Source organism: Oryzias latipes, chromosome 12 (genome assembly GCF_053564925.1).
Source record: "Oryzias latipes strain Hd-rR chromosome 12, Olatipes_Hd-rR_3.1".
NCBI classification, from domain to species: Eukaryota; Metazoa; Chordata; class Actinopteri; order Beloniformes; family Adrianichthyidae; genus Oryzias; species Oryzias latipes.
In genome coordinates, this window is record NC_136248.1 from 30,828,041 (window position 1) to 30,853,718 (window position 25,678).

The window sequence follows — 25,678 nt, forward strand, 5'->3', positions numbered from 1 at the left end:
GAGTAAACTAGGTTATCAAAAATGTACAATAAATGATTTTTATTGGAAAGATGAAACTAGTTTCTGTACTGTGACGGTTACACCAGAAGCAAAAAATTTAATGTATACAGAAAGAGTGACAAGTTGGAAACAAATGGCAGATGCAGTTCCATTTATTTCTTGTACTAAAGGTTCACGAGAAAAATGGGAAGAAATGAAAGAACATGTGCAGGAAGTGACCTATACTTTGGACTGGCAGACTGATCCGGAAACTGGAATTTCTACCAATCCTGAAACTAAGTTTAAAAGGATTGCATTAAACTGGGTAGTGATTACACAGGCTAATGCGCATCTGACTGACAGAAGAAGCTGAGTGAAAATTATGTTGACAGAGGAAGAGGAAGATTCTCTTAAAGATCTTCCACAGTCACTTTGGACTAAAGGGCCAGCAGATGTAGGGTTAATTAAAGGATGCCCACCAGTGGTCATTAGAGGGAAGACAGAATATACTCCACGGAAAAAACAATATCCTTTAAAGGATGATGCAAAAGAGGGAATAAGGCCTGTGATAGATGAACTGTACAAAGCAGGAGTGTTAGTACAGTGCCCAGAGTCACCTTGTAACACACCAATTTTCCCAGTTAAAAAGGCTCCTCCTTCTACATCTTGGAGGATGGTTCAAGATCTGAGACCAGTAAATGATGCAGTTGTACAAAGAGCACCTAATGTACCAGATCCACACACTTTGTTAAATACCTTAGATCCAAGAGCAGAATGGTTCTCAGTAATCGATCTAAGCAATGCATTTTTTTCAGTCCCCTTACACCCAGATAGTCAATATTGGTTTGCATTTACTTTTGAAGGAAAGAAGTACACTTATACAAGACTACCTCAGGGCTATGCAGAAAGTCCTACCATTTTTTCTGATGCTATTTCAAACTGTTTAGCGGGATTTGAGCCACCTATGAAAAGTCAAATCATAACTTATGTAGATGACATTCTCATAGCATCAACCTCACAGGAGTTTTGTAAAAAAGACACCATAGCTTTATTGACTTATTTGGCAGAGACTGGAAACAAAGTAAACAAAGATAAATTACAGCTATGGACCCCACAAGTTAAATATTTAGGCCATACTTTAACATCTCAGGGTAGAAAATTAAATGAAGACAGAAAAGTGGCGATTTTATCAGCACCACAACCCTTAACAAAGAAACAAATGATGTCATTTTTAGGGTTATGTAATTACTGTCGCATGTGGATTCCAAACTATGCTGAAATAGCAGCCCCACTACAAGAGTTGATTTATGAAGCACCTATGGCAGCTTATGATAAAATTAAATGGACAGAACAAGGTGTAAAAGCATTTTGTGAATTAAAACAAGCATTAGCCAGAACAACAGTGTTAGCTCTTCCAGATTACAGTAAACCTTTCAGTCAAACTGTAGACTGTAGAGATGGATTTATGACGTCTGTTTTGTTACAAAAATATGGAGATAAACAGAGACCTGTGGCATTTTATTCTTCAAAATTAGATCCTGTAGCAAGAGCAACACCTCCTTGTGTTCAAGCAGTGATAGCAGCAGCAATGGCAGTGGAAAGCTCAGCTGAAGTAGTGCTTTTCCACAAGCTTACTCTGTATGTGCCGCATGCAGATGCAACAGCAAAGCAAGCTGCAACAAAAGATGTAGAAATATGCACAAATGAGGATGTGACTGCTGATGTTTTAAAGGAAATGCAACACAGCGCACCGAAACAAGAAAAAGATTTTTGGTTGAAAAAGGGAGCAAAGTTGGAACAAGGTCTTTATATCAGCACAGAAGGTAAACCTATTTTACCAAAATCCATGTACAAATGGGCAGCAATTTTGAGTCATGGTCCTTGCCATGTCTCAACAGGGGGGATGATGAACTTATTAGAGAAATATTATACAACTTATGGATTTATTCTCTATTCAAAAAATTTTTGTAAACAATGTGTAACATGTATGCGTCATAATCCCCAAGGCAATGTTAGACCTAAGAGAGGAAAATTTCCTGAACCACCTTTTCCTTTCCATACAATCCATATGGATTTTATTGAATTGAATAAAAGCAAGGGATTGAAATATTGTTTAGTGATTATTGATGCATTTTCCAAATGGGTTGAAATTTTTCCATGTGCAACACAAGATGCTATTACAGTAGCTAAAGCTATTTGTAAAAGAATAATCCCAACTTTTGGCATACCACAAGTGATAAGAAGTGATAATGGTACACATTTTGTAAATCAAGTGATAGACAAAATGGCTCAACATCTTTGTATTGATTTAAAGAGACATTGTAGTTATCACCCACAGAGTGCAGGATTAGTTGAGAGAACTAATGGCACTATCAAATCAAAGTTAAAGAAATGCATGTAAGAGACAAACAGACAGCGGCCTGACTGCATAGACATAGTTTAACTAAGCATGCGTATCACACGCACAGCAGGTCAACCTTTAACGCCTTTTGAAATGTTGTATGGACGTTCTTATAGGTTACCAGACCTTGATCCTACACAGCAACATTCTCCAGATGATGATGCAAATTTAGTGGATTATTTGAGAAAAATGTTTACCACTAAAGATGTGCAAAGGACAAATCAAGTGCCAGATTCCTTTTTATCTCCACAGGACACTTCACCAGTGCAGGTTGGTGACTGGGTGTTTGTGAAGGCCATAAAAAGGAAGTGTTGGTCCAGCCCACGGCGGGAAGGGCCATTCCAAGTCCTGCTGACTACACCAACAGCTGTAAAGATTGCTGAAAGGACGTCTTGGATCCATCTATCACACTGCAAAAAAAAGCATCTGGGTGAGGCTAATTCCAACTGCTAGGTGGGGAAGTCTGACTACAAAGGGAGGCAGCTGTATAGAAGCTGCTTGTCTCAACGTCAGCGAAGCCGAGACATCCACCTAGTCTTAGGGAAGAAAGCACACCAGATCTCTTTTGCACTACACGGATCCTACACTGTTAGAGGACTTGAGGAGGTGATGTGCTAGTAACCTCTCCCTCCCGAAGATAGGTACATATCCATCATGGCGTGTCCAACTGGGCTAAGAGACAGTTTATTTTGTTTACTGTTCCTGCCATTCCTGACAGGAGCCACCACATGGATTTGGTTCTTTTGGAATCATTATCCACCTGCAAGAAGAACCACCAACGAGGAAAGACTAAATGTTTCTCGACGATGGCTGAGTATTGATGAACATGATGTTTTGAATAGTCCAAAAATGAACATAACTCACCTGTATATGACAAATTCTTGGTATAGGTATGTTATGTTACTGGCTAAAGAAAGGAATAGATCTGATTGCTATGTTTGTTCTGTAATTCCAGCTTCATCCCTACATCCTAATTTGCAGGCAAAGCAATTTTCTGAGTGGAAAAGCGACTGTGTTATTGAATATAGTACCAGAGGGTATATTAGTACTGGAGCCGTCACCACTTCAAATGGTACGCTTGTAAGACCGAGTTGCAAGAGTTTGTATCAGTTTAAAAAACTGAAATTGACAAAATCATTAGCTCCATATGCTTGTGTAGAACCAGGAACTGTGTTTCCACATTGTGTAACTAACAACGGCACAGAATTTTTAGGAACTTTACCGACAAAGATGTGTCATGAACTTCTTGTTCCCTTCACAGTCCAGATAATCAATGACAGAGTTTCCCATGGTTATGCAGTTCCCTGCCCTGGAGGACGTTGTGTTGGATCTAATCCAGATTTGATGCCAGGTAACAATGGTACTTATGTGGTTGATCAAATGTTTTGGTTATGTGGGCAGGCCCTCTACCTCAGTCTGCCTAGAGACTGGAGTGGGATTTGTGTTTCTGTAAAGGTCACAGGTCACACTTTCATAGTTTCTGCAGTCCATGAGCCTCACCTCCGCCACAGACGTAACCTTATTGATGTCAAGCCACATGATTCCATTTGGGGATCAGATGTACCTGAAGACCATAAACTCTGGAATACGGGGCAAAAGGTAACTATGGCATTGTTTCCCTGGGTAGGAACTGCTAAAAACGCTCTCAGAATTGAGACGATTGATTATAGATTAGGTTTATTTTTGAACGCTACAATTAAAGCATTTAAAGGCTATAGTGAAGAAATGTCAAGCATGAGACTTATGGTTCTACAGAACAGATTGGTTTTGGACTTATTGGTTGCTCAGGAGGGAGGTGTTTGTAAAATGTTAAATGATACCTGTTGTACATTTATTCCTGACAACACCGATGAAGGTCACAGCGTCACTGAAGCATTACATCAACTTGAAAAGGTTCAGCAGGCAATGCAGGATGACAGGAAACCCCAATCTTGGGATTTCTTCTCCTGGTTTGCTTTTGGTTCCTGGTGGCAACTTTTGTTAAAAATAGTGATACCTATTCTTATGGTACTGATCATATGTTGTGTGTTCACTATGTGCATTTTTCCTTGTATTCAATCTATGATTTCCAGAGCAGTGAATGGTGGAGTACAGAGTGTTCTTCTGATTCAAGAATACAACTTGTTATTAAAGGGAGAACAAGATGACTGTAATGATTTTGAAATTGAAATGACTTGAAAAAAAAAAAGAACTTCTCATCTGAGTGTAAATTGAAAGTGTTATGAAAATGAAGATGTCACAGAAAACTGAAAAGAGATGTGATATTGGATGTGAGATTTTGACATTTATCAATGATAAACAGGTGGGAGTATGTGAAGGAATTTGTTTTATTATTATCATTGTTTAAATGTATTTCTTTAAATGTTAACTTAGATTGACCTTTTTACCTCTTCTCAAAACAGTTGTGTGTTTGTTCATCTGCTTCTCATCCCAGCAAGGAAGAGAGGGGGGTTTACGACACACTGTCCTGAGCTGATAAGGGATACTGTTTGAAGTTAGAATCCACCAAATGGGTCATTATACAACACCCCCTAATGAACTTTTCCTCTTTGTTTTGAAACTGTTACCTCCTTCTTGTGTTCTTAATAAAAGGTGCACAGGGAGAGGCAGAACCTTTGAGAAGAGCAGCGTGTTGGTTGTCTTCTGTCACACTGGCTTCTTCTCCCTCGTGCATGAGAAACTTGATTCTTGCTGTGGTCTATTATTTCTAATTGTGTTTTTCTTTAATGTTTAGATGCATTTATCTGACACAGAGGGAGGAAGGAGGATGAGGAGGCGTCATGAGCGTGTTCCTAAAACGCGGCCTTCAGCTCATCGTCATTATCGGTTTATGAGAACACGCCGTCCTGGACGCAGAGACGGACGAGTCTGAGCGCGGAGAAACCCGGAGAACGGCAGGAGATCAGCCGTGGAGACGTCTGCCGCCGACCCCCACCGCTGACGGAGGACCGGATGGACGATCCCTCACCTGTGGCTGCGGTTCTGTCTCACATCTGTTCAGAACTTTAGCAAAATTCTAGAAGGGTCCAAAAACACATGATTTGACAATGACGCCGTTTCCATTAAATGATGATTATGCGAATAAACACAAACCAGCCGACGCCATCATTCCATCAGAAACACGGTTGTGATCAGAGATTTGATTGACAGCACATACATTCACATCTCCACCACGGCGCTAGCGCTCATCATCATCATCGATAAATGACGTCGGTCAGCGTCTTCTTCAGGCCGTGGAGCGGCGAATTCCTAACAGCATCACAGCTTTTGATGAGCTGTGATGCTGTGGGACGTCTGGTGGCGCCGCTGTGCAGCGCCAGTTCCTACCAAGGCGTCCATCGCCACCCGGTTGTTGGTCACGTGACTCATTTAACTTAAAAAGTGTTTCCATTGGCGCTTTGTGAAACGTGTCCATTTGATCCTCCTCAAAAACCACCTCCTCTAAGCACAAAAACCTTTTTTCACATGTTTTTAAAATGTCTTTAGGCACATTTATGATCACAAATCCAGTTTGCACATTTTCATAGTCGGAGGAAACGCGGCGGATGTCTACAACATCGCAAAGGTTTCATCCATTTGCCCCATGGGGGGCGATAAAAGGCCGCTTCCTGCCTAAAGTCACAGCGTTCCCAGAAGTCCTTTCATTTCGATGATGCTGTGTTTTTTTTTTAGAAAAACTCAAAAATTTGTGTCGTTTTTTAGGACAAAGTTTCTCATTCAGAAAAACATCAACGTGAAAAAAAACAAAGCTACTTTGGAAAATATGGATTTTGAAAGCAGAGTTTCTGAAAAAAAGCCATAGAATTATAATAATGATTTAAATGAATATTTCAAATATTTCATTATTTTAAAATAATAAAGAGGTTTTTAAAGCAAAATGAAATATATTTAATAATATAATGGCTAATTTAAAATCTGTGTGCAGGTTTTTCACAATTTCATGATATCTTACTATATTTAGGAGAGATTTATTGGTTGATAATGTGATTGATTGCATGAGGTCATATTTACTGACTTCATTCTGAACAGTTTGGGACTCCGTAGTTCTGGTCTTAGATGTCCTCAGGAGCAGAAATGCAGATTATTTTTGGGATGAAATTTTCACTATTCAGCCTTTTTAAATCACCTTAAACTCAAAGATGTAAAAATAATAAGTAATTAATAATTAAACTAATAATAACAAATAAGAAAATAAAAAAAGTAATACAAAATAAATAAATAAAAAAGATGCTCCGCCTCTTAGCACGGATGGGACCGTTTCACGGTGGGTTGACATAAAGCGCCTTCTGCACACGGTTCTGTCTGCCAAAATCATTTTCTAGGACATAGTTTCTGCAGAGCAGCAGGACCCCGCCCCCTCTTCCCGTTACTGATTGACCTTGTGGCCCACACAGTGTGTGTTCTCTGTTTTTAAATACGATCTTTTTCAAATGTCTGCATCTGATTCACAAGGATTTGAATAAAGAAATACTCAGACGTGGGATTTTCAGCTCAGTTTACTTCATGTAAGAAAAATTACCCCAAGAACACGTTAAAAAAAAACATTAAAAACACCTTTTTTTGGTTCCTTTAGTGTGTGAATGTTTCCTGAAACAGGATCCGTTCAGTTTAGGAGCATCTTCTGAAAACCCTCATCCATAGATTTATCGTCAAAGAACGTCACAAACTGACTTCCTGAAGGTCCAGAAAAGGATCCTGCAGTCCTGAACGCAGCGCTTTTGAGTCTCACTGTTCATTGGAAACGTTTGCTGTGTTTTCTGCTCTAAGGTTGTTTGGGTTCCTGGTTCTGATCCAGTAGAACCTCCGTCTTTGGAGAAGAACCTCCCCCACTGACGGATCCTGAACCCTGATCCAGAAAATGTGTTTCCTGTCCTGTGGATGTGTGTGTGTGTGTGTGCATGCGTGTGTGGTTGTGTGTGCGTGCGTGTGCGTCTGTGTGTGTGTGTGCGTCTGTGTGTGTGCGTCTGTGTGTGTGTGTGTGGTTGTGTGTGCGTGCGTGTGCGTCTGTGTGTGTGCGTGCGTCTGTGTGTGCGTGCGTGTGCGTCTGTGTGCGTACGTGCGTGTGCGTCTGTGTGTGTGTGTGCGTCTGTGTGTGTGCGTCTGTGTGTGTGTGTGTGGTTGTGTGTGCGTGCGTGTGCGTCTGTGCGTGCGTCTGTGTGTGCGTGCGTGTGCGTCTGTGTGCGTACGTGCGTGTGTGTCTGTGTGTGTGTGTGTGTGTGCGTGCGTGTGCGTCTGTGTGTGTGCGTGTGTGTGTGCGTGCGTCTGTGCGAGTGTGTGTGTGTGCGTGCGTGTGCGTCTGTGTGCGTGCGTGCATGTGTGCGTGCGTGTGCGTCTGTGTGTACCAGCTCCATCCTCCTGCGGCTGCTCTCCTGCTCCCTCTGGCTCAGCTCCTCCATCTCCACCCTCATCTCCTGCAGCCTCTGCTGGCAGTACCGGGCGTTCTCCTTCTCGCGGGCTTCGGCCTGGGCGCTCCGCTCCAGCTCCTCCCCCAAACGGACCACGCTGTCCCTCAAACGCAGCACCAGCACCTGAACCCAGACGGAGGTGAGCGTGGACGGAGACCCGGTGCCGGAGCTCCAGCACCTTCCTCTCACCTCAAACCTCTTGACTTGTCCTCTTTGGAACTCCAGCTTGTTCTCCAGGTCACAGATGCGAGCCTCCTGTTTGCTGACGATGCTGCGCCCCACGGTGGACGCCTCCAGGAACTGCAGCCTGGACGCTCGCTGCTGCAGCTGCAGGGAAGGAGGACGGCGGGTGACGACGGGACTCGGGGAAGCTGGCGCTCCTCAGGGACTCACCTGCTCCTGCAGGGCGTGTCTGTGCCTCTTCACCTCCTCCAGCTCCGCCTGCAGCTCCCTGATCTGACTGATGTCACTGGAGGACTGAGGAGGAGAAGCCCGGTGAGGATCTTCACCTGCGGCGGCGTGATAGGAGCGCGCGGGGACGCACCTGAGCGATGAGAGCTTTGTGTTTCTTCATGAGCTCGTTCAGGTCCTCCTGGTCCTCCTCCACCCGCTTCAGCAGGTCCGCCTTCTCGTGCTGCAGCAGCGTCACCTGTTCATCCACCTGGACTCACACAGAGGCTCCACCCTCACTTTTGCAGACAGGAGAACCAGGAGCCCCCCCTCGTGGTTCCACAGTGAAGCCACTCATTCCATTTAAAAAATGCTTTGAGGTTTCCGACGCATCAGAGCGTCATCCTCGAGTCTGTGAAGGAACTCCTGGACGAGCAGCCTGACATGGGCGGAGCTAACGCGTGCTGTCACATCTGCCCGTCAGGAGGCCACGCCCACCACCTTTCTGATTTTCATCAAAGCGTTTAAAACTTCCAGGTGGTTCTGTTTTTTATAGATACCTGGCTAAGGGGGAGGGGCTTATTAGTCTGAAAGGACTCCTAACGATAGCAGACTCCAGCCGTGCTCTGGCAGCGTCGGCGGATGAACGAACGCCGCCTTTGATGCTTCCTGATGCGCTGATGAAAGCAGGGGAGGGCGGAGCTCCGACTCACCAGGCTCTTCTGCTTGCAGAGGTTCTCCAGCTCCAGCTGGGCGTTCTCCAGCTCCTGCGACAGCATCTTCTGGACTTTCTCGGCCTCCAGCCGCCTGGCCTCGCCCTCCTCCAGCTGGACACACAGACCTGGTGACCGTCCCGCACACGGACCGGCGGGCGACCTGGCGGGCGACCCGGCGGGGAGCGAAGGCGCCGGCTTACCTGGCAGTGCAGCCGCTCGATCTGCTCTTTGCTCCCGTTGGGCTGGTTGGAACCCGAGGCGTCGATGGCGGCGAGCAGCAGCTGGGAGTCGGCCAGCAGAGCCCGAGTTCTCCTCAGGTCTGTCCTCAGCTTCTTCTCCACATCAAAGTCTCGGTGTCCCACCTGCAGGACCACAGCATGTTGGTTTTTTTTTACCGTTTTCTCGTGACGAGGTCATGTGGTTATCAGGAGAAAACGAGTCTTCTGATAAAAGACCCAAGAGGCCACAGTCCCTCCATCCTGCAGCTCTCATGCATACTTCTTTACCCGTGTAAACGGCCTGATCCCCCCAGCTGATCACTACTGAGCTGCAGTCGCCTGCGCAGCTGCAGCCGCACTGATTTGAATGTTGTTAATGACGGACAACGGTAGACCGCCATTTTAATCGATCCGTTCTTCTGGCGTTTGACGTTTTCTCTGACAAACTGCTTTGTTTGGCTGTGGATTGTAGGAAAACCAACAGAGCATTGAAGCGGACCGAGATGGGCTGGGTGACTGTCTAGAGGTCAGTGAACGCACCACGCAGAGACCAGCTTCTGTTGTTGGGGGGTTTGGGCTCATGGGGTTCAGTTTTTGGCTGAAAAGGTAAATAGGGGGAGGGGCTGATGCATGAGACAGTATCAAGTTATTTTAAGGAGCGCATCTCCACCAATAAATCAAAAATGGCCTGAGAAAACCACTTTAGAGGAGCGTAGGAATCATTTAGAAAATGTTTTTTTTTTACAGGTTTGAAATCAGTGACTGGACGTACGACTGCGTGTGAACTACTTTCCTGTTCTTTAAGACCTAAGAAAGCCTCTGGATAAAAGACATCTGCAACTTCAAATAAAACAAAAAAAGCATCAAAAATCATAAAAAAATGTACATTTGAGGTAAAATCCTTGCAGTTGGTGAAATGTTACAGTTTTTACACAAAATAATTCATGTTAGAAATTGTTTACTGCAGCTTTACTAAATAAAGTCTCATCTTTATTTGAATATTTGTCTCAGTTCGAATCAGTGAAGAAACTTTCAAAGTAAAAGCAGAGAGAACTCACAGGAAAAATGAGGCATTCTTTCCAAAATAAAACGATTTTAAACCAAAACTTTTAGATGAAATAAATGAAAAACAGAAGCAAAGGTTTCTGAACGCCTGCTCAAAGGGGCGGGGCTTACCTGCTCACACAGAGTGGCTATGAGGCCCTCCAGGTCGTGTTTCTCGTGGACCACCATCTGCTTCTCCTCGTACTCCTGCTCCAGCTGCATCTCCAGCTGCCGGAGCTGTGCGGCGAGAACAGCGGTGAGCGCCAAACTCTGGAAGAAAGTCTAGACGCTCAGCAGTGAGGAGGGTTGGGCCAAAACGGCCGGAGCTCAGACCGGAGACAATTCTGGGTAATCCGGCATAGATCCCAGAGGGAGTGTAGCGGATTCTTCCCTCTTTGTGGGCAGCAGCTCCCATCAAACATGGCCTCACCCGTCTCTGAGAGGACTTGTGGACGTCCTCCAGCTCCTCCTCTTTGTCCTCCAGCTCCTTCTGATGCATCTGCTTCATCCTCTCCATCTCCATCTCAAAGCGCATGTGGACCTGTGGGAGGAGGCGGGGTTATGAGCGGCGGGCTGACGACTTGCAGCACTGGAGCGCCACAGCCACGCAGACCTGCTGCTGCTGCTGGATCTGAGCGGCCAGTTTGGCCATTTCCTCCGTCTGCTCGCCGGCCTGGCTCTCCAGGAGGCGGAGCTGCCTCTTCAGGTCCGGCAGCGAATCCGTGGCGAGGTGGAGCGGCAGGCTGAGGTCCCGGATCTGAGCGCACAACTCCTCCTTCTGCTTCTGCAGACGGGTCGCCTCGGCTTGGCTCTCCTGCAACAAACATCAGAGCTTCTTTAGGAGAGGACCGCCGAAGAAGACGCCGCCGCCGGACCGCCGTGACATCATCACAGCTAGAAACTGAACGAAGAACTTTCCTAAAGCAGGGAGGAGCTCCGACATCAACAATGATGTAAACATCAACACAAAGATCAAAGTAAGCATGAAAATAAACATAATTTGAGTTAACATCAACATAAACAACTATACAAATGTCAACATAAGCATTTATGTAAACATCTACGCAAAAAGAATGCAACAACACAAACGTCAACAAAATTATCAACACAAAATGCAAAAAAAACAGATAAATGTAAGTTTAAACATAAACATCACTGTAAACTTCAACAAACAACATTGTAAACACTGACATGAACATCAACACAAACATCAAAGTAAACATTTCCGTGAACATGGACACAAGCATCGTCACAAACACCGGCGTTCATTGCTCCGCCCCCCACAGACCTGCAGACTGCGGCGGAGGTTGAAGATCTCCGTTCCCAGGGCGGCGTTCTCCTGAGAGGCTTTCTCCTTCTGCTCCCTCTGGTTCTCCGCCTCCTCCAGCGCCTGAGCCAGCTCGCTGTCGAACCTGCGCTCACAGAATCGGCGGGTTTGACACGACAACTGAACACTCTGGACTCACAGAGGAAGGTTCTGTCGCTGCGGCGGCGGCGGGACGTTTTCTGCAGACGCACCATCACTCATTTATTCTAAATAAAGGAAGATGACCTCCCGTTAACTGACTGGGAGTCTCTCAGCCGTGATGATGTCACGACGCTGAAGTTGGCTTCCGATTCACAGCTTCCGATTCGCGAAGGCACTAAAGAAACATTCCGCTGCATTTTTCGCATTAAGATCACCTAAAACCGGGTCCTGTTCAAAAACCGCTGGACCTGGACTGCTCAAACCTGGATTAAATTATGCATTAGATACCAAAGAACACATTAAACATAGTTTCTGATTTGTGAAACCTTCCTCTGATTTGTGAAATAAGTTGATTTTTATCGCTTTTTCTCAGACCAGGTCCTGTTCATGAAATTTGGGTGGAAATGTATTTTTTTATTCCTTAACACTTTTATTTTTTATACTGCATTGTACTATTGTATTTGTTCACACAGGTACGAGCCGGTGGCCCTAACATATCACCTGGGTGACCAAAATCACTTTGTTACAATCCACAGACTTCTGCCCAGACAAAAGCTGGCACTTTTACGATGCACTACAGGAATCCAAGAAGGCTAGACGAGGCGACATCTAAATCTCAACATACAAAAGAAACTGGGAAACAGATGTCAGATTGGACAAATAGTTATGGTCATGGTTAGCATGTTCCCCTGACTTCCGCGTTTCTTCTTGGTTTGTTTTCTGATTTACTTTAAAGTTCCTGTTATGGTGTTTTCTTTAAAGTTGTCCTTCCCTTGTCCCCATTATCCTTACATTGCATAAAATGTGATAAAATGATACTATTTCCCACAGCGGTTTTTGAACAGGACCTGGTCTGAAGTGGACCAAGTGTGTAAAATGTGATAAAAATCAACCTATTTCACATTTTCACAAATCAGAGGAAGGTTTCACAAATCAGAAGCTATGTTAAATGTGTTCTTTAGTATCTAATGCATAATTTAATCCAGGTTTGAGCAGTCCAGGTCCAGCGGTTTTTGAACAGGACCCGGTTTTAGGGTGCGAAAAATGCAGCGGAATGTTTCTTTAGTGCCTTAGCGAATCGGAAGCTGTGAATCGGAAGCTAACTTCAGCGTCGTGATGATGTCCGTAAATCCGTCTGTTATGCGCTCAGTGCACGGCTGTACGTGTGGCTGTGCACGTGCAGCCGTGCACGTACAGCCGTGCACGTAGTTTTCTATGTTTTAGAGCCACGAAGGTGCTTGATGACCACGGGTGGCGCTCAGAAACACACCTCCTCTGCTTGCGCTCCAGATCGTGCGAGCGGCCCTGCAGACTGTCCATCTGGACCCGGGCGTCCTGCAGGTCAGAGGTCACGCGCCGACAGTGGCGCTTCAGCTCCACCGCCCCCCGCCTGGACTGCTCCAGCTGCGCCTGCAGCGCCGCCACCTGCAGGGCAGACAGTTTTGCAGTCAGAGGGGGAGCTGCCGCCCCACCCAACCCCCACCCCCGGCCACGCACGCCTCACCTTGGCGTCCAGCTCCTGCCGGCTCCGTCGCTCCGCCTCCAGTTTCTCCTCCGTCTGCTTCAGCCGCCGGCGGACGAACTCCACCTCCGTCTGGCAGCAGTCCAGCTGCACGGACAGCTCGCTTCCTGACAGACGGACGGAGAGGTGAGACGTTTCCGCACAGCTCCGTCATTCAGCCGCTGCTGAAATCCATGTTTCCGCTGACGAACGCGTCGCTGTTTGTCCAGAAAATCTTCTTCCGTTTCAGATTTTTCACATTTTGTAAGAAACCCCAGAAAGCTGGACCTTCTCCGTTTTTTTGCAGATGACGAGGATTCGGTGAAGGAAACGTGTTTCTGATATGCAAAAATTCTATAAAAGCAACATTCCAGTTTGTTCTTTTTTTCTTTTTTCATAGAATATTATTATAACACTGAGAACTCAGAGTCCCAGTCTCACTTTCAGAGCCAAAAGATTCTTTATATTTTGTTTTTCCATAAATCCTGAATTATTAACAGATGGACATTTTCTGTGCTAAGGTTTCTTAACAGATGCCTAATTTACCATTAATCTCCATTTTAACAGGTTTCCTCAGACCAGAAACATCTTCAGGTGGACAACATTGATGGACTGAATCTTCCTTCTCTGTCAAATGTTTGCTGCTGGTTTAAACTTAGACTTTGTGATGAAGATGAAGACGTCAAACCTGATGCTAACAACCCGACGCTAACTTCAACCACGTCAGACTTTCAAGGTGTGATGAATGAATAAAGCAAAATAAAATGACACAACCGTCGTGAAACTGGTGTTTTCTAAATAAAATAATAAATATTATCTTCTGTGTGTGAAACATTGGAGACCCAATCACCGCAGCTTCTGGTCCGTGAGAACAACTGTCTCCATAAATCTGTTATGGGAGGAAAACTCCTGGTTTTGTCCGTAAACAGCAGCTTCATGTTTCTTGAAAGTCTTCTTCAGGTTCTTCTTTTCTCCCCAAAGAGAAGCTTTGAGTTCCTAACTTTGCTTTCCGAGCAGCTGCTTAAAGTCACGCGACGCGTTAAGACGCACATACAAAATAAAACTTCCGTCATTATCGGAGAAAAAAAAAAAAAACAGAAATAATCAAAGTTAACGCGTGCATTTGTTTTCTGTCTGCGGCCCGGTACCAAGTGGCCCACGGACCGGTACCGGGGCGTTAAGGACCACTGTTCAGAAGTCTGACAGCCAGTGAAGGTGTCTTGCATCCCTCCCTTTACCCCCCAGTAAAGTCTGGGTACAGGCAGGTGTGCAGGAAGGCATCTACCTGAGGCGGCCTCTCTCTGACCCGCAGCCCCCCGCGCTTTCTGCCTCTCCTCCTCCAGCGTCCTCTCCAGCGTTTCCATGGTAACTCTGCACTGATCCAGCCGCGTCTGCGGGGGAAGGACGCCACGTTTCAAACTCGACAGGTGAGAAGCCGAAAGGCTGGTGTTTCCAAGCGGGCCGACCTGCAGGTCTCTGTTTTCCCGGCTGAGTCGGAGCCTCTCGGCCCTCTCCACATCCAGAGCCTGGCCCACCGCGTCGCCGCGGAAACGCTCATCACTCAGCTCAGAGGTCACAGCAGTGACCTGCACAGGTGGATAGGCCATCATATGTGTGTGTGTGTGTTTGTGTGTGTGCGTGTGTGCGTGCACAAACCCTGCTCTCCAGGCTGTCAGCAGTCTGCCTCAGTTCGTTCCTCTCCTTTTCGGATTTTTCCAGACGGCGTCTCAAAGCGGAAATTTCATCCTGGGGAGAGGAAGAAGTGAAGCGAAATTTGATCCGGAAACGCCGTTTAACGGCCTCAATGGCGTTAAAGTGAACTACCCTCAAATATTATATCATTATGTGATGTATCTCAACCTCAAAGATTCAGCTGGGTTCAGGTCAGAAACACTTTATTTAACAAAAAAACCCAAACAAAGTGACCTGACCCACACGAGTCACTTTATTCATTCATAGGATTTATTTCTGGTTGTGAATCCGGAGACGAAAAAATGCAGTTCCTATTTGTGACGTAGAAGGGGAAGAGGGGGCGGGGTTGCTCCACAACAACCGTCCTGCCTGCAACTCAGAGGTGAATTTTGAATTCAATCCTGCCGCTCTGCAGAAACTATGTCCCAGAAAACGACATCGTTTTTTTAGATTTTGGCTAAAAACGGCGTCATCAGAATTAACTGGGAACGCTTTGACAATAGGTCAGAAGGTGATCGGAGTGGATCCCTAAACTACAGATTCCTGATGTGGTTTGTGACCCTGAAAGCCTCAGGAGTTCAAGCATCCAGTGTCTGCGTCAGTCGGCAAACCTCTTTGGCCCGCAGCCTCTCGTTGTCCATGTTGACGTCCAGCAGAGGGCGCACTCTGCAGAACAGTCTCCACCAGCTCCAGTCCGACACCGACCTCAGGACCCGCAGGTTCCTCTGCAGACAGCGGACCGCCATCTGCTGCACCTGAACGCAACACGGGACGGAAACTCAGGAAACAAAGGTTTTTCCAGCTGAACAGGTTTGACTTTTCAAAGAAAATCTTTTAGGGAAATGATTATAAGAAGGTTTGACATTAAATCTGGACAAACTATTGTTACTTAACCCTTGTGCCACCGTGTGGGGTCAAAATGACCCCACCCTTCCATTGACGTGTTCTCCCTACCATGACAAAGGTGGAAAGATTTCATGTAATCCATGGACACCAGTGAAGATCACAAATCATTGAAGAAAAAAGGTTCAGAGCACTGTCTAGTGGGTCTAGATGACCCAACTCCCAACTAACAACATTGGGAGTTGGGTGATCTGGACCCCACAAGATAGCACAAGGGTTAGAAAAAGTAAATAAAAAGTGACCTAAATAAGGAACACAAAACTGAGATTTAGATCATAAGAAGGAGAACAAAACGACAAACACAGAACAACTGCGAGGAGCAACACTAGACAACGTGGATGCAAAACACAACAACCTGAAAGACAAACAAAAGCCGACACAAACATGGAAGTGAGAAGCAGGCGTCCTCGGACCGACCTTCAGTCTGCGGTATTTCTGACGGGCCAGGTGTCCCAGGCCGGCGGCCTGCAGGTGGACCAGCCAGCCGGTGACCTGCTGGTCCCTCTGCTGCTCCAGGTCCCGCAGCACGCCACGCCTCATGAAGACCTGAGACGCAGCAGAAGGCCCCCGTGAGCCGCGCCCGAGTCACCCGTGTTCCCCGTTCCCGCGGATGGCGTGCTCTCACCCTGCTGGAGCCCACCACGATCCTCTTCTTATCCACGTCCAGCTCCACCAGCAGCTCCTCCACCGCCTGACACACAGAGAACAGCGTTCACGCGGAGCCGAGGGCGCCGCCGAGGACGAGCGCCACTGACCTCACCTTCCTCTCGTCGTGGCTGACAAACATGGAGGCGTAGCGCTTCATGATCGGCGGGGAGAGAGCCTGGAAGTGACACCTGAAGTCGCTCAGACTCATGTGGTCAGGAAAACCTGCAGACCGGGTCAGAGTCGTCATCAGTGTAGAACTTTACACAGCAGAACATCCCGAACAGGCTCCGCCCACTGCTGCAGAAACCGCTCAGGAAGCTTCAAACCACAGTCACAACCGACCTGTGCGGTAGAGCTGCAGCGCCGACAGGATCTGGGTGGAGTTCAGCTGCACTCTGAGGGCCGGGACGTCGAACCCCCCCCCGTCCATCTTGGCGCTGACCCCCTGCAGGAAGACGGGGGCGGCCCTGCGGATGACGTTCTCCAGGGCGTCCTGCGGAGGAGAAGCCGACGCTCTGAAACCCGGACGGACGCCGGCGGCGTCCCGGTGGTCTACTCACGGCCTGCAGCTTTACGGCGATGCAGTGGGAGTGTCGGCGGACGGCCGCCATCCCGCCGCTGAACGTTTTCCTGATGGTTCCGTTCCTCTGCAGGGCGCGCTGGTTCCCCCCCTCCAGCCCGCCCAGACCTCGACAGAGAGGCGGCAGGGAGATTCTGGGGGTGAACATGGCCTTCACCTCTCCTCTGAGGAAGACCAACAGACGAAACGTGAGGAAGGGTCTTCAGAGACCCGCGCCCAAGAAAAGGAGGTTTTTGGTGTTTTAAAGTTTCTGATGATAGACGAAAATAAAGATTTAAATAGCAGAGGTGTGGACTCGAGTCACATGACTTGGACTCGACTCGAGTTTGACAACTTTAGACTCGACTTGTTCTTTAACATGAAAAACTCGACTCATCTTGGAAATAAACCTCTGACTCTTCTGAGTTCAACATCCAAAGACTAAAAAGAACGTCGACTTAAACCGTGCCTGTGTGTGGGTGTGTGTGTGTGTGTGCGTCTATACACATCTGTTTGCACAACAATCAAATCAGATGTAGGCAATCTGTCAATCAAAGAGCCAGTTCTGAATGGAAGCTAACGCTAACCGCTAGCTGCAGTCAAATCGCTGTCTGTTGACGTTACATTGTGAGGGCGGCCTCCTCACTCTTTTCTTTTCTTGATGAAGCTACATTTCATCGTTTATTTACATTTTAATTTGTGATTATTATGCGACACGCTGCAGTCCACTGATGGATTCAACTTCCCACTAAGATAAGTCAGTTTTACTTTATTCACTATGAAAACTTTCAGGGAAATATTTAAATGTTTTTAGAAAAGGACCAACAAAAGATGATGCTGAGCCCGTTCCTCCCTGCACTTCTAGGAACTATTTATCTGCTTTTTGTTTGTTTTACTTGTATTTTCAATGAACAAAGTTAACTGTTGATATTTACAATTCTACTGCAATTGAATATCCGCTCCACATATCTGTTGCCGGCCGTCTTGTCTATTCGTGTCGCCCTGAAAAGAACCGGCTGGTAGATCTCTACCTGCAGTTCCCGCCGGTTTGACTGACAGCTTCCGGCTTCAGCAGAAAACCCGGAGAAGACGCTCGCTCGCTCGCACGCACTCACACGGTGGAGTTCTGCAGCAGACTGACGGCGTTCAGCGCGGACGGGTTGTTCTGGATCAGACCGAACCACCCCGTCAGGTCGTAGCGGACAGGGTCGCAGCCCATCAGGTGGCGCACCTCGCACTGCAGCGGCTGCTCGCACTGACGCACTGCAGGGATACACATGCACCCTGCTGTAGCTCCACCTTCACACAGCTTTTCACTGCGTCTTATGAGGTTATTTTTGTTTTTTACCAGTGTTGCCGTAATGCTGGCAGACTCTCTCCAGAGCGGCGCTCTCACTGGATGCAGGCGTTACCATCTCCACATCCAGAGCCCACAGCAGACCCCTGAAGTCCCCGTCGGCCGTCCGGACCTGAAACACGAGCAGAGGGTTAGGGTTAGCAGCAACAGCTGCTGGAGATTCTTCTTGGTCTACCAAACGTTTTTTCAGCTCCTTATATTCTCCAGACGTACCTGTGGAGGCGGCTGGTCGATGGCAGAAACCACCTCAGCCGGACTGCTTTCTGGAGACTCAAAATCTACCAGAACCTTCTCCTGAAACGGCGAAAAGACACTTTAATGAAGGAATCAATGCTCTCCTAGTAAAACTATACGCTGATGATACCCTAAAGATGGCTCCAAGCAGCATCTAGGTATCATCTGCATAAATAAGCGATGATCTCGAAGTCTAAATGAAAATCAGGCGGGTGGAGCAAAGGCTGACGGTGGGGTCACCTGGGCGTATCTGTCCAGCGTCTGGGTGAAGGTGTGTCGGTGGTATCGCTCCAGCAGCCGCTCCTGCAGGTAGTTGTGGCAGAGTTCAGACCAGCCGGCCGCACGCTCGTCCCCCGAGTGCCGAGGGTTCCTGAAACCCGGCGGATCCACCACCATGACGGAGGCCAATGGCAGCTGCTCGCTGCTCAGAGCTCTGGGGGAACGGAGACGCCTTTAACGCCACCCTTACTGTCAGAGGTTACACATTTTAACCCTGTTACTTTTAACAGGATGTATTTTAAATATTATTATCCAGAAGTATTCCGATTTCAGTTTATCTCCTTGTTATAACAGTTAAGGGACAAAACATCGTTTTTCTGCTTTTTTTGTCTGTTTTGTATTATTTCAGGAATAAAAACCTGAGATAACCTCCCACCTGTTGATGAGCGACACCACGGCGGTGAACAGCTCCTCATAGAGTCCTGCAGCCATTCCCTCCACACACTGAGCGGCAGTCAGACGGGGACCTGAACGCACCACCAGCACACCTGAGTCTTGGTGGACAGGTGAGGAGCGGTTCTGCTGGACACGCTTTGACCTCCGAGGTTAACCTCTAGGACGGACAGACTCACCCTCCTCTGACTCCGGCCTCTCTCTGCTGCCCCCGGTGGCCCTCTGCAGCAGCTGCCGCAGGTGATGTTTGAAGACGGCGGTGTGAAGCTCCTCCCCCCCGCAGCCGAGCACGCTGCCGGCCGTGTGGGCGCTGTCGAAGTCTAAAAACTGCCTTCTGCCCACTGAGACAAAACAAACCATGAGACGGTCCGCAGCGGAACCGCTCCGGGTCTCCAAAGACCCGTGAAGCAGCTGCAGAGACGAACCTGGAGCTGATGGAGCGGAGAGAGCGGGAAGAACCGTTTCTCTGCTAGAATCTAAAGATTTAGTGCTGATCGGGCCAAACAGGCATTTGAAGACGTCATACTTCAATACAGGTCGCATCCACAGTTCTAAAAAAGTCTTTTTTTAAAGTTGGGGTTTGATCCAAATAGGGGTGAATAGCAACGATCGCCAAGATGAAAAAACGTGCTTCCTGCCGGAAGAACCTCCTGGAGCCTCCTTGATGTGGTTCTGGTCTTCGGGATCCAATACCCGTCTCTGCTTCAGAGGGTTTTTCACACTGAACTATCAGATTCCCCTCAGGGATGGTTTCCTCCGGCGGTCTGCTCTGTAAAAGCTCACCTGAACTCCGAACTGTGGGAAAGCGAGGGCCGCAGTTTGCTTGCAAATGAACCCTGGTGCGGTTCACTGCAGTGGGAATCTACAGTTGTTCCTGTTTAGCTTACCAGGATGAGGATCATTGCTCTGATGGAAGTTATGGACTTAAAAGTACTAAAAGTACAATGGAGGCCGTAAATTAAAACTGCGTCTTTATGTTTGTCTTTTTCATGTCTTCCTGTCTTTTATTCTTTTTCTTCCCAGTGATCTGGACTTTTTGACCCTCTAGACATCCTAATATACTTATTGATCATTTCTAGTATTATTCCTTCTTTTAAGTTAAATCAATGATAACTTTTAGCTCTGATCTGACAGTGCTGATTATTTTTATTGGTTTTGTGGCGCCCCCTGGAGGCCACACCCCCCCTTAGCATGTAACTAAGTTAAAATGGACCAGCCTGCTTTCCCCAGAATTCCATTTCCCATTTCCATTTTCAGCAGATCTGTTGATCGGTGGCTCACCTTTACAAGCCCCGGCAGCTCCCAGATGGTAGATCCCAGCCAGAACATGCCAGATGGCTTTCTGTTCACTGGGGGAGAAGCCCAGCGTTTCCATGGCAACCAGCAGCTTTGTGAAACCGACGGACGCTCGTTGTTTCTCCTCAACCTGGGAGCAGACAGACAGGGCTGCGGTGAACACCAGGGCTCCACTCCCGGCTCCAAACGACTCCACGTTTGCTTGTGACGTTATCAGGAAACAACATGAAAGTCCACTTCTATGCTGATGACACTGATTTTTCATGCTGAGACGTTTCCTTGGTTCTTGTGATGTTCCTCTGTCACAGTCCCACCAGGTTTGAAAGGGTTTTGGTTCCCCGCTGATTCTGCCAAGCCTGTTTCCTCGGCCGTCCTCTGAGCTTTTTGGTTTCTGGTTGCTTAGTCGTCTATGTTGTCACCTTTTTTTTTAATGCTCCTTCTTTCCACAAATTCTTTATTTTTTTTCTTCCCGTTTAACCCTTCAGGCTTCAAAGGTCAAGTACCGGTAGTCACAGGTTGTTGCCGCATGTTTACAACAGCTTTTCCCGTAATTTAGCCGATCACAATCAAGAAATGATAGTTCTTAGACAGAGCTGAGGACCACATAATATTGATTATATGACAGGAGCCCGCAGGAAGGGTAGAAATTTGAACGAGGGTCACATCTGACACACAGGCCGGACTTTGGACATGCCTAGAGGGACACACTGTTGTTCTTTTTTCTTTTATAAGGAAATATTAGGTTTCACAGCTGTTTGGTTTGGTCCTATGTAGAAGAAACCAAGTGAAGCTGCACCATCATTCAGGGGTCAACCCAACTCTACCCGACCGTCCTGCTGCTTCACACAAAGAAAAGTCGAGACTTTGTCGCAAAAAAATCCTGTGACACTAAAAAAACACCAACATTATTGGAGCTTAAGGGAAAGTGGTGAACGTTTATGGCTTGTGTTTGAAAAATGAGTTTTTAACAAAACACACATAAGCCTTCGGTTCCATGTGGAGGTGCAGGTGCACGACTCACCTGTGAGCACACAAAAAGCACACGCCGTCACCGTACCTTGGTGGGATGAACAATCCCAAAGGAGTTGGATCCGGGCAGTTGGTGCAGCTGCAGCTCTGTCCTGCAGAGGAACATTTTCACTTCAGACTGGAGCTCCAAAAGGCCAGAGCACGATGGTCATGTACCTCTGTAGATAGATGATCAGGAACCGAAAGCAGCTAACCCCAACATCCATACGGTCTCAGTCACTTCATGCAGGAGTTAAGAACCAAAAAAGGACAGTGTTTGGGTTGGGATGAAAGTCTGAATTGGCATAACTGGAACAAATGGAGGAGTTTCTCTGGATAGAAAGATGCAGAAGGTCCTCAGGTGGACCAGAGCATCAACCTAAAAGATGAGGATCTAAAAGATGAAGAAAGCTTGGCTTCAGCTCAGCGATTGGGTCAATAAATTAGTCAAATGGACGATAGTTGGAATTTTGGACAATAATATTTTAACTTAAAGATGAAAAAAAGTGTTTTTGGTGTTTTTAATCAGCTCTTCTAGCCTTTTTCATGATGAGGGAGGACATATGTAAAGAAAATGTAGCTGAAAATGTGCATTTATGAGTATTTCTGTACTCAAATCACTGTGAAACAGGAGCAGATGAAAAAATGCTGTTTGAAAAAGATGTTATTTGCGACGCAGAAAATACGGCGGAAGCTCCATTCTGACACATCCACTTGCAGACAAATAGATAGAATAGAGGAACTACTTCTAGAGCAGCTTCCACAGAAAGAATTCACCAAAAGACGACATCAAATAAACCAAAACGCAGCGACAACGGCAGGAAGATCCAAAGACGAGGAGGGGCGGCTTGAAAGGGGAGCCCTCTTCTGGTCCTAAAGCTGGGTTTTTGGTTGGAAGACCTCAAGGACCGGGCCGACGGGGTTCAAAGGTCAAAGGTCAGAGATGCACGCCGGGGGTTGCCCATGCAAAGTCAAAGGTAAACTTTTAAAATCAATTGGAAATTTAACAGGCAACCAATGTAAAGCAGGCAGCAGAGGAGCGATGCGTGTCCGGTTACCGGATCCGCTTCAAAGCCTTTTGACGCGTTTTGGACGAGCCGAAGACGATTTAGGGAACGTTTGGTCAAAAAAAGTCAAAAGAGAGAGTTCCAGAAATCTAAACGAGAACAAATAAAAGCATGAATGATTATTTTCAGACTTCTTCATTTTAAATCCATGAGCGTCTGAATCAGCCGGAATCAGGATCAGAACTGGACGGCTGGACAGCTCTGACATGTTAGGCAGGAGCTGTGAGCATGAATACTAGAGCATGTAAACAGAGAGCTCTCAGCTACGGTGAGGGCAAGTGGGGGCGGGGATGCTCTGTGCAATTCATTCCCGCTCTGCAGAAACTGCGTCCTAGAAAACGACACAGGTTTTATGACTTTATGACGAGAAACAGCATCATAATGAAGGAATCCAGGTGACGTCCTCACAGATCTGAAGAACTTCTATTTTGGTTTGATTTACTGAAGAAACATGGGATTCCTTCACGGACAGATCACAACCACAGACAGAAAGACATGAAACTGTGCAGGTAGAGGAAGAGGAGGGTGGAAGGTCTGGACTCTACCTCATCTCTGTGCTCAGACCCGCCAGCATCTGGCTGAAAACCAGGAAGTTGCTCTCGCCTGGAGTTTTCCGACACACCTTCCATTTGTCCAACATCATGGTCTGTGGTAGAAGAAGCAGAAACAGTGACTGTGCGCGCCTCGGCATCGGACCGACGGGAAGGTGCGCGGCGCGTGCCTGCAGGTGTCCCGCCGCGGCCTGTCCCGCGTGGTTGAAGTCCAGAGAGAAGACCGTGGCGAAGCGGGAGGAGGCGTCGCTCTGCTGCGAGCTGACGCAGCCGAAGGAGCGCAGGACGGTGAACATGGCCTGGACGCGCTCGGCTGGGGGCGGAGAACACCGGGCCGTCAGCAGAGGCCGCCGTGCGACCGCTGGGTTTGGGGGAGGGACTCACCGCTGAAGCTCCCGGCCGCCGTCCCGGCCTGTTTGAGGAGCGCGAGCGTGAAGGCTTGGCACGCCGCGGTCTTTCCTGTCCCGCTGCGTCCCAGCGCGCACACGCAGTGATCCCTCCTGGTGCCAACCATGGAGATGTACAGCCGCCGGACCAAAGCCGCCAGGGCGGGGGGCGCGTCCCACGCCGACTCCCCGCGCCGTAGCTTTGGAGTCTGAAACAGGAAACCGTCATCAAGCAGACGTTTGGGTCTTCAGGCCCGGCGGGGGTCTGACGTCACCTTGCTGTGGCTCTGGATCGGGGGCCAGAGGTTGACCAGGTTGGGTCCGGCGCGCGTGAGCGGCATGTTGGCCTTGGCCCGGCTGGTCAGGGTGTGCAGGACGCCGCTCTCGTTCACGCACTGGAGGTCACTCAGATCCTCGCACAGGTCGAGCTCCGCGGGGTTACACTGCGGAGGAAGAGGAGCAGAAGATGCAGACGACCTTCGTCGCACGACGGGAAGCTCAGATCTCTGAGGCTCCAGATGTGTGTGTGTGTGGGGGGGGGGGTCTGGACCTCAACCCAGAGTGTTCACCACTGCCAGGTTACCAAAGATTGGCCTGTTTGGTTGGTAGAGCAGAGAACTTCTTCATTTTCCTCCAAAATTTGGCTTTTTGTTTGAGGAAGGACAAAAAAAAACTAGATAAACACAGAAAAATTCATGAAAGCTAAAGATGAACTGCTGATAAACTGCTGAGTCAGCAAGGAAATCGTGCTCTGAAGCACAGAAGTTTACATTTAAATGTCATATTAAATTTAAATGTGATGATTTTTCCATAACTCTCTGCTTGGAGGGTTATTAGTGACTCATCTTTAAGATGTAAAGACGTCTTTTAAGACATTAAATCAGGAACATCTTGTTGAGTCACTTCATCACAAACTGCTCTTATTTTATGCAAAATCTCTAACAAAACGAGTTAGAGAAACGGTCGTCGTCCTTAAAACTCTCAGATTTAACACATTTTTTACCAAACTCGCCTACTTTAAGACAGAATGTTTCCAATTATCAGAGCAATAGAATATGATTGTTTACAGAAGAACTTATTTGCAGAAATCTCACTAAAACAGTTTTTTAACGTCTCACTAGAAAAATCCTTTTTTCAACTCGTTTTGACATTTTTCCCGTCTAATGAGTTGATTTTTCCAGCGGTGCTGGTTTTCGGGTTTACCTTCTCCACCTCCAGCTCGGCCACGTCGTGCAGCGAGCCGTCCGTCTCCAGGCGGACCCTCACCCGGCCCTCCGGCAGGTCGGGGGTGCCTTCATCCGGCTTCAGCTGAGTGGCTGAAAAGACGGAGACACAGAGACGTATTTGAATTATTGTAGTTATTCATTAGAAAACACTTCTGAGGTTTTGCTTCTTAATATTATGAACCTCATTTATAATTTGAATGTGTCTGTAAGATAACTAACAAATAATTTTGACTATTTTGATTCATTCAGATGTTTTCTGTTAAATTTTTAGGCCTCACTAGAAAGAAATCTGCCTTTTTTCATCATTTTTTTTTTCTTTCAAGTGAAAAAAGCTCAAAAACTTGTTTAAATAAAGTAGAAAAGTGAGAATAAATGTTATATTAAACCAATGAACCACACATTTCCATCCTAAAGCATAACACACACGAGGACAATCCTGTTTTCAGTTCTTCAGGATTTGGTTTGACACTGGTTTCCTCTGAGGAAGACTCTGGTGTCCGTTTGGAGCTCACCTCGGGTGAAACCGTCCTTGTGGACGAACCAAACGGTTCCAGCTTCGTACCAAACGTCCTTCACCTGTTGGAGATAAAGAACGCCAGAAACATCCTGCAGGTTCTGCTGAGGCGGGTTTGTGAGGAGACCCTCGCTGAAAAAAACAGGTTAGACCATGACTGTATGTGGGAACTGGACTGAGGTGTGTTCCAAACAGGAAATGGCTCCAAGAAGCCAAACAGTCCTGCTGATACTTCGTCAGAAGAACCGTTCTGGCTCTGTGACCGCCTTCTTGATGATCCTATTTTTGTTTTCAAGATATTTTTTCTCTAGTTCAAGTTATAAACTGACCAATGAGAAACCTCAATAAAAGTAGGTGGAGCCAGTTGGCCCCCACGTCCAGAACGTTGGACAGATTTCGTGTAGGGTAGGGGTGTGGCCTTCCGACAAGCTCACTCCTGAGTG

The 25,678-nt window shown here is 47.2% G+C and overlaps 1 protein-coding gene across 2 annotated transcripts in view; it reads right to left on the reverse strand.

The window, feature by feature from the left end:
- Nucleotides 1-25,678, reverse strand: part of myo18b (myosin XVIIIB) — a 39,108-nt gene that overhangs the window by 8,623 nt on the left and 4,807 nt on the right. For both annotated transcript variants that reach the window (XM_023960436.2, XM_023960435.2), the window contains exons 6-40: nt 25,234-25,297; nt 24,699-24,811; nt 23,771-23,938; nt 23,494-23,704; nt 23,280-23,422; nt 23,104-23,204; nt 21,541-21,604; nt 20,469-20,613; nt 19,367-19,528; nt 19,171-19,261; nt 18,756-18,948; nt 18,495-18,575; nt 18,273-18,393; nt 18,040-18,187; nt 16,926-17,109; nt 16,708-16,858; nt 16,478-16,587; nt 16,343-16,408; nt 16,135-16,263; nt 15,426-15,569; nt 14,779-14,868; nt 14,589-14,708; nt 14,408-14,513; nt 13,126-13,250; nt 12,892-13,046; nt 11,442-11,565; nt 10,767-10,967; nt 10,584-10,694; nt 10,286-10,390; nt 9,092-9,253; nt 8,889-9,002; nt 8,330-8,446; nt 8,179-8,262; nt 7,975-8,112; nt 7,723-7,908 (exon numbers count right to left, since the gene is read on the reverse strand). In XM_023960436.2, coding sequence (XP_023816204.1) covers nt 7,723-7,908; nt 7,975-8,112; nt 8,179-8,262; nt 8,330-8,446; nt 8,889-9,002; nt 9,092-9,253; nt 10,286-10,390; nt 10,584-10,694; nt 10,767-10,967; nt 11,442-11,565; nt 12,892-13,046; nt 13,126-13,250; nt 14,408-14,513; nt 14,589-14,708; nt 14,779-14,868; nt 15,426-15,569; nt 16,135-16,263; nt 16,343-16,408; nt 16,478-16,587; nt 16,708-16,858; nt 16,926-17,109; nt 18,040-18,187; nt 18,273-18,393; nt 18,495-18,575; nt 18,756-18,948; nt 19,171-19,261; nt 19,367-19,528; nt 20,469-20,613; nt 21,541-21,604; nt 23,104-23,204; nt 23,280-23,422; nt 23,494-23,704; nt 23,771-23,938; nt 24,699-24,811; nt 25,234-25,297 — 4,527 coding nt within the window. The remainder of the gene's footprint in view (nt 1-7,722; nt 7,909-7,974; nt 8,113-8,178; nt 8,263-8,329; nt 8,447-8,888; nt 9,003-9,091; nt 9,254-10,285; nt 10,391-10,583; nt 10,695-10,766; nt 10,968-11,441; nt 11,566-12,891; nt 13,047-13,125; nt 13,251-14,407; nt 14,514-14,588; nt 14,709-14,778; nt 14,869-15,425; nt 15,570-16,134; nt 16,264-16,342; nt 16,409-16,477; nt 16,588-16,707; nt 16,859-16,925; nt 17,110-18,039; nt 18,188-18,272; nt 18,394-18,494; nt 18,576-18,755; nt 18,949-19,170; nt 19,262-19,366; nt 19,529-20,468; nt 20,614-21,540; nt 21,605-23,103; nt 23,205-23,279; nt 23,423-23,493; nt 23,705-23,770; nt 23,939-24,698; nt 24,812-25,233; nt 25,298-25,678) is intronic.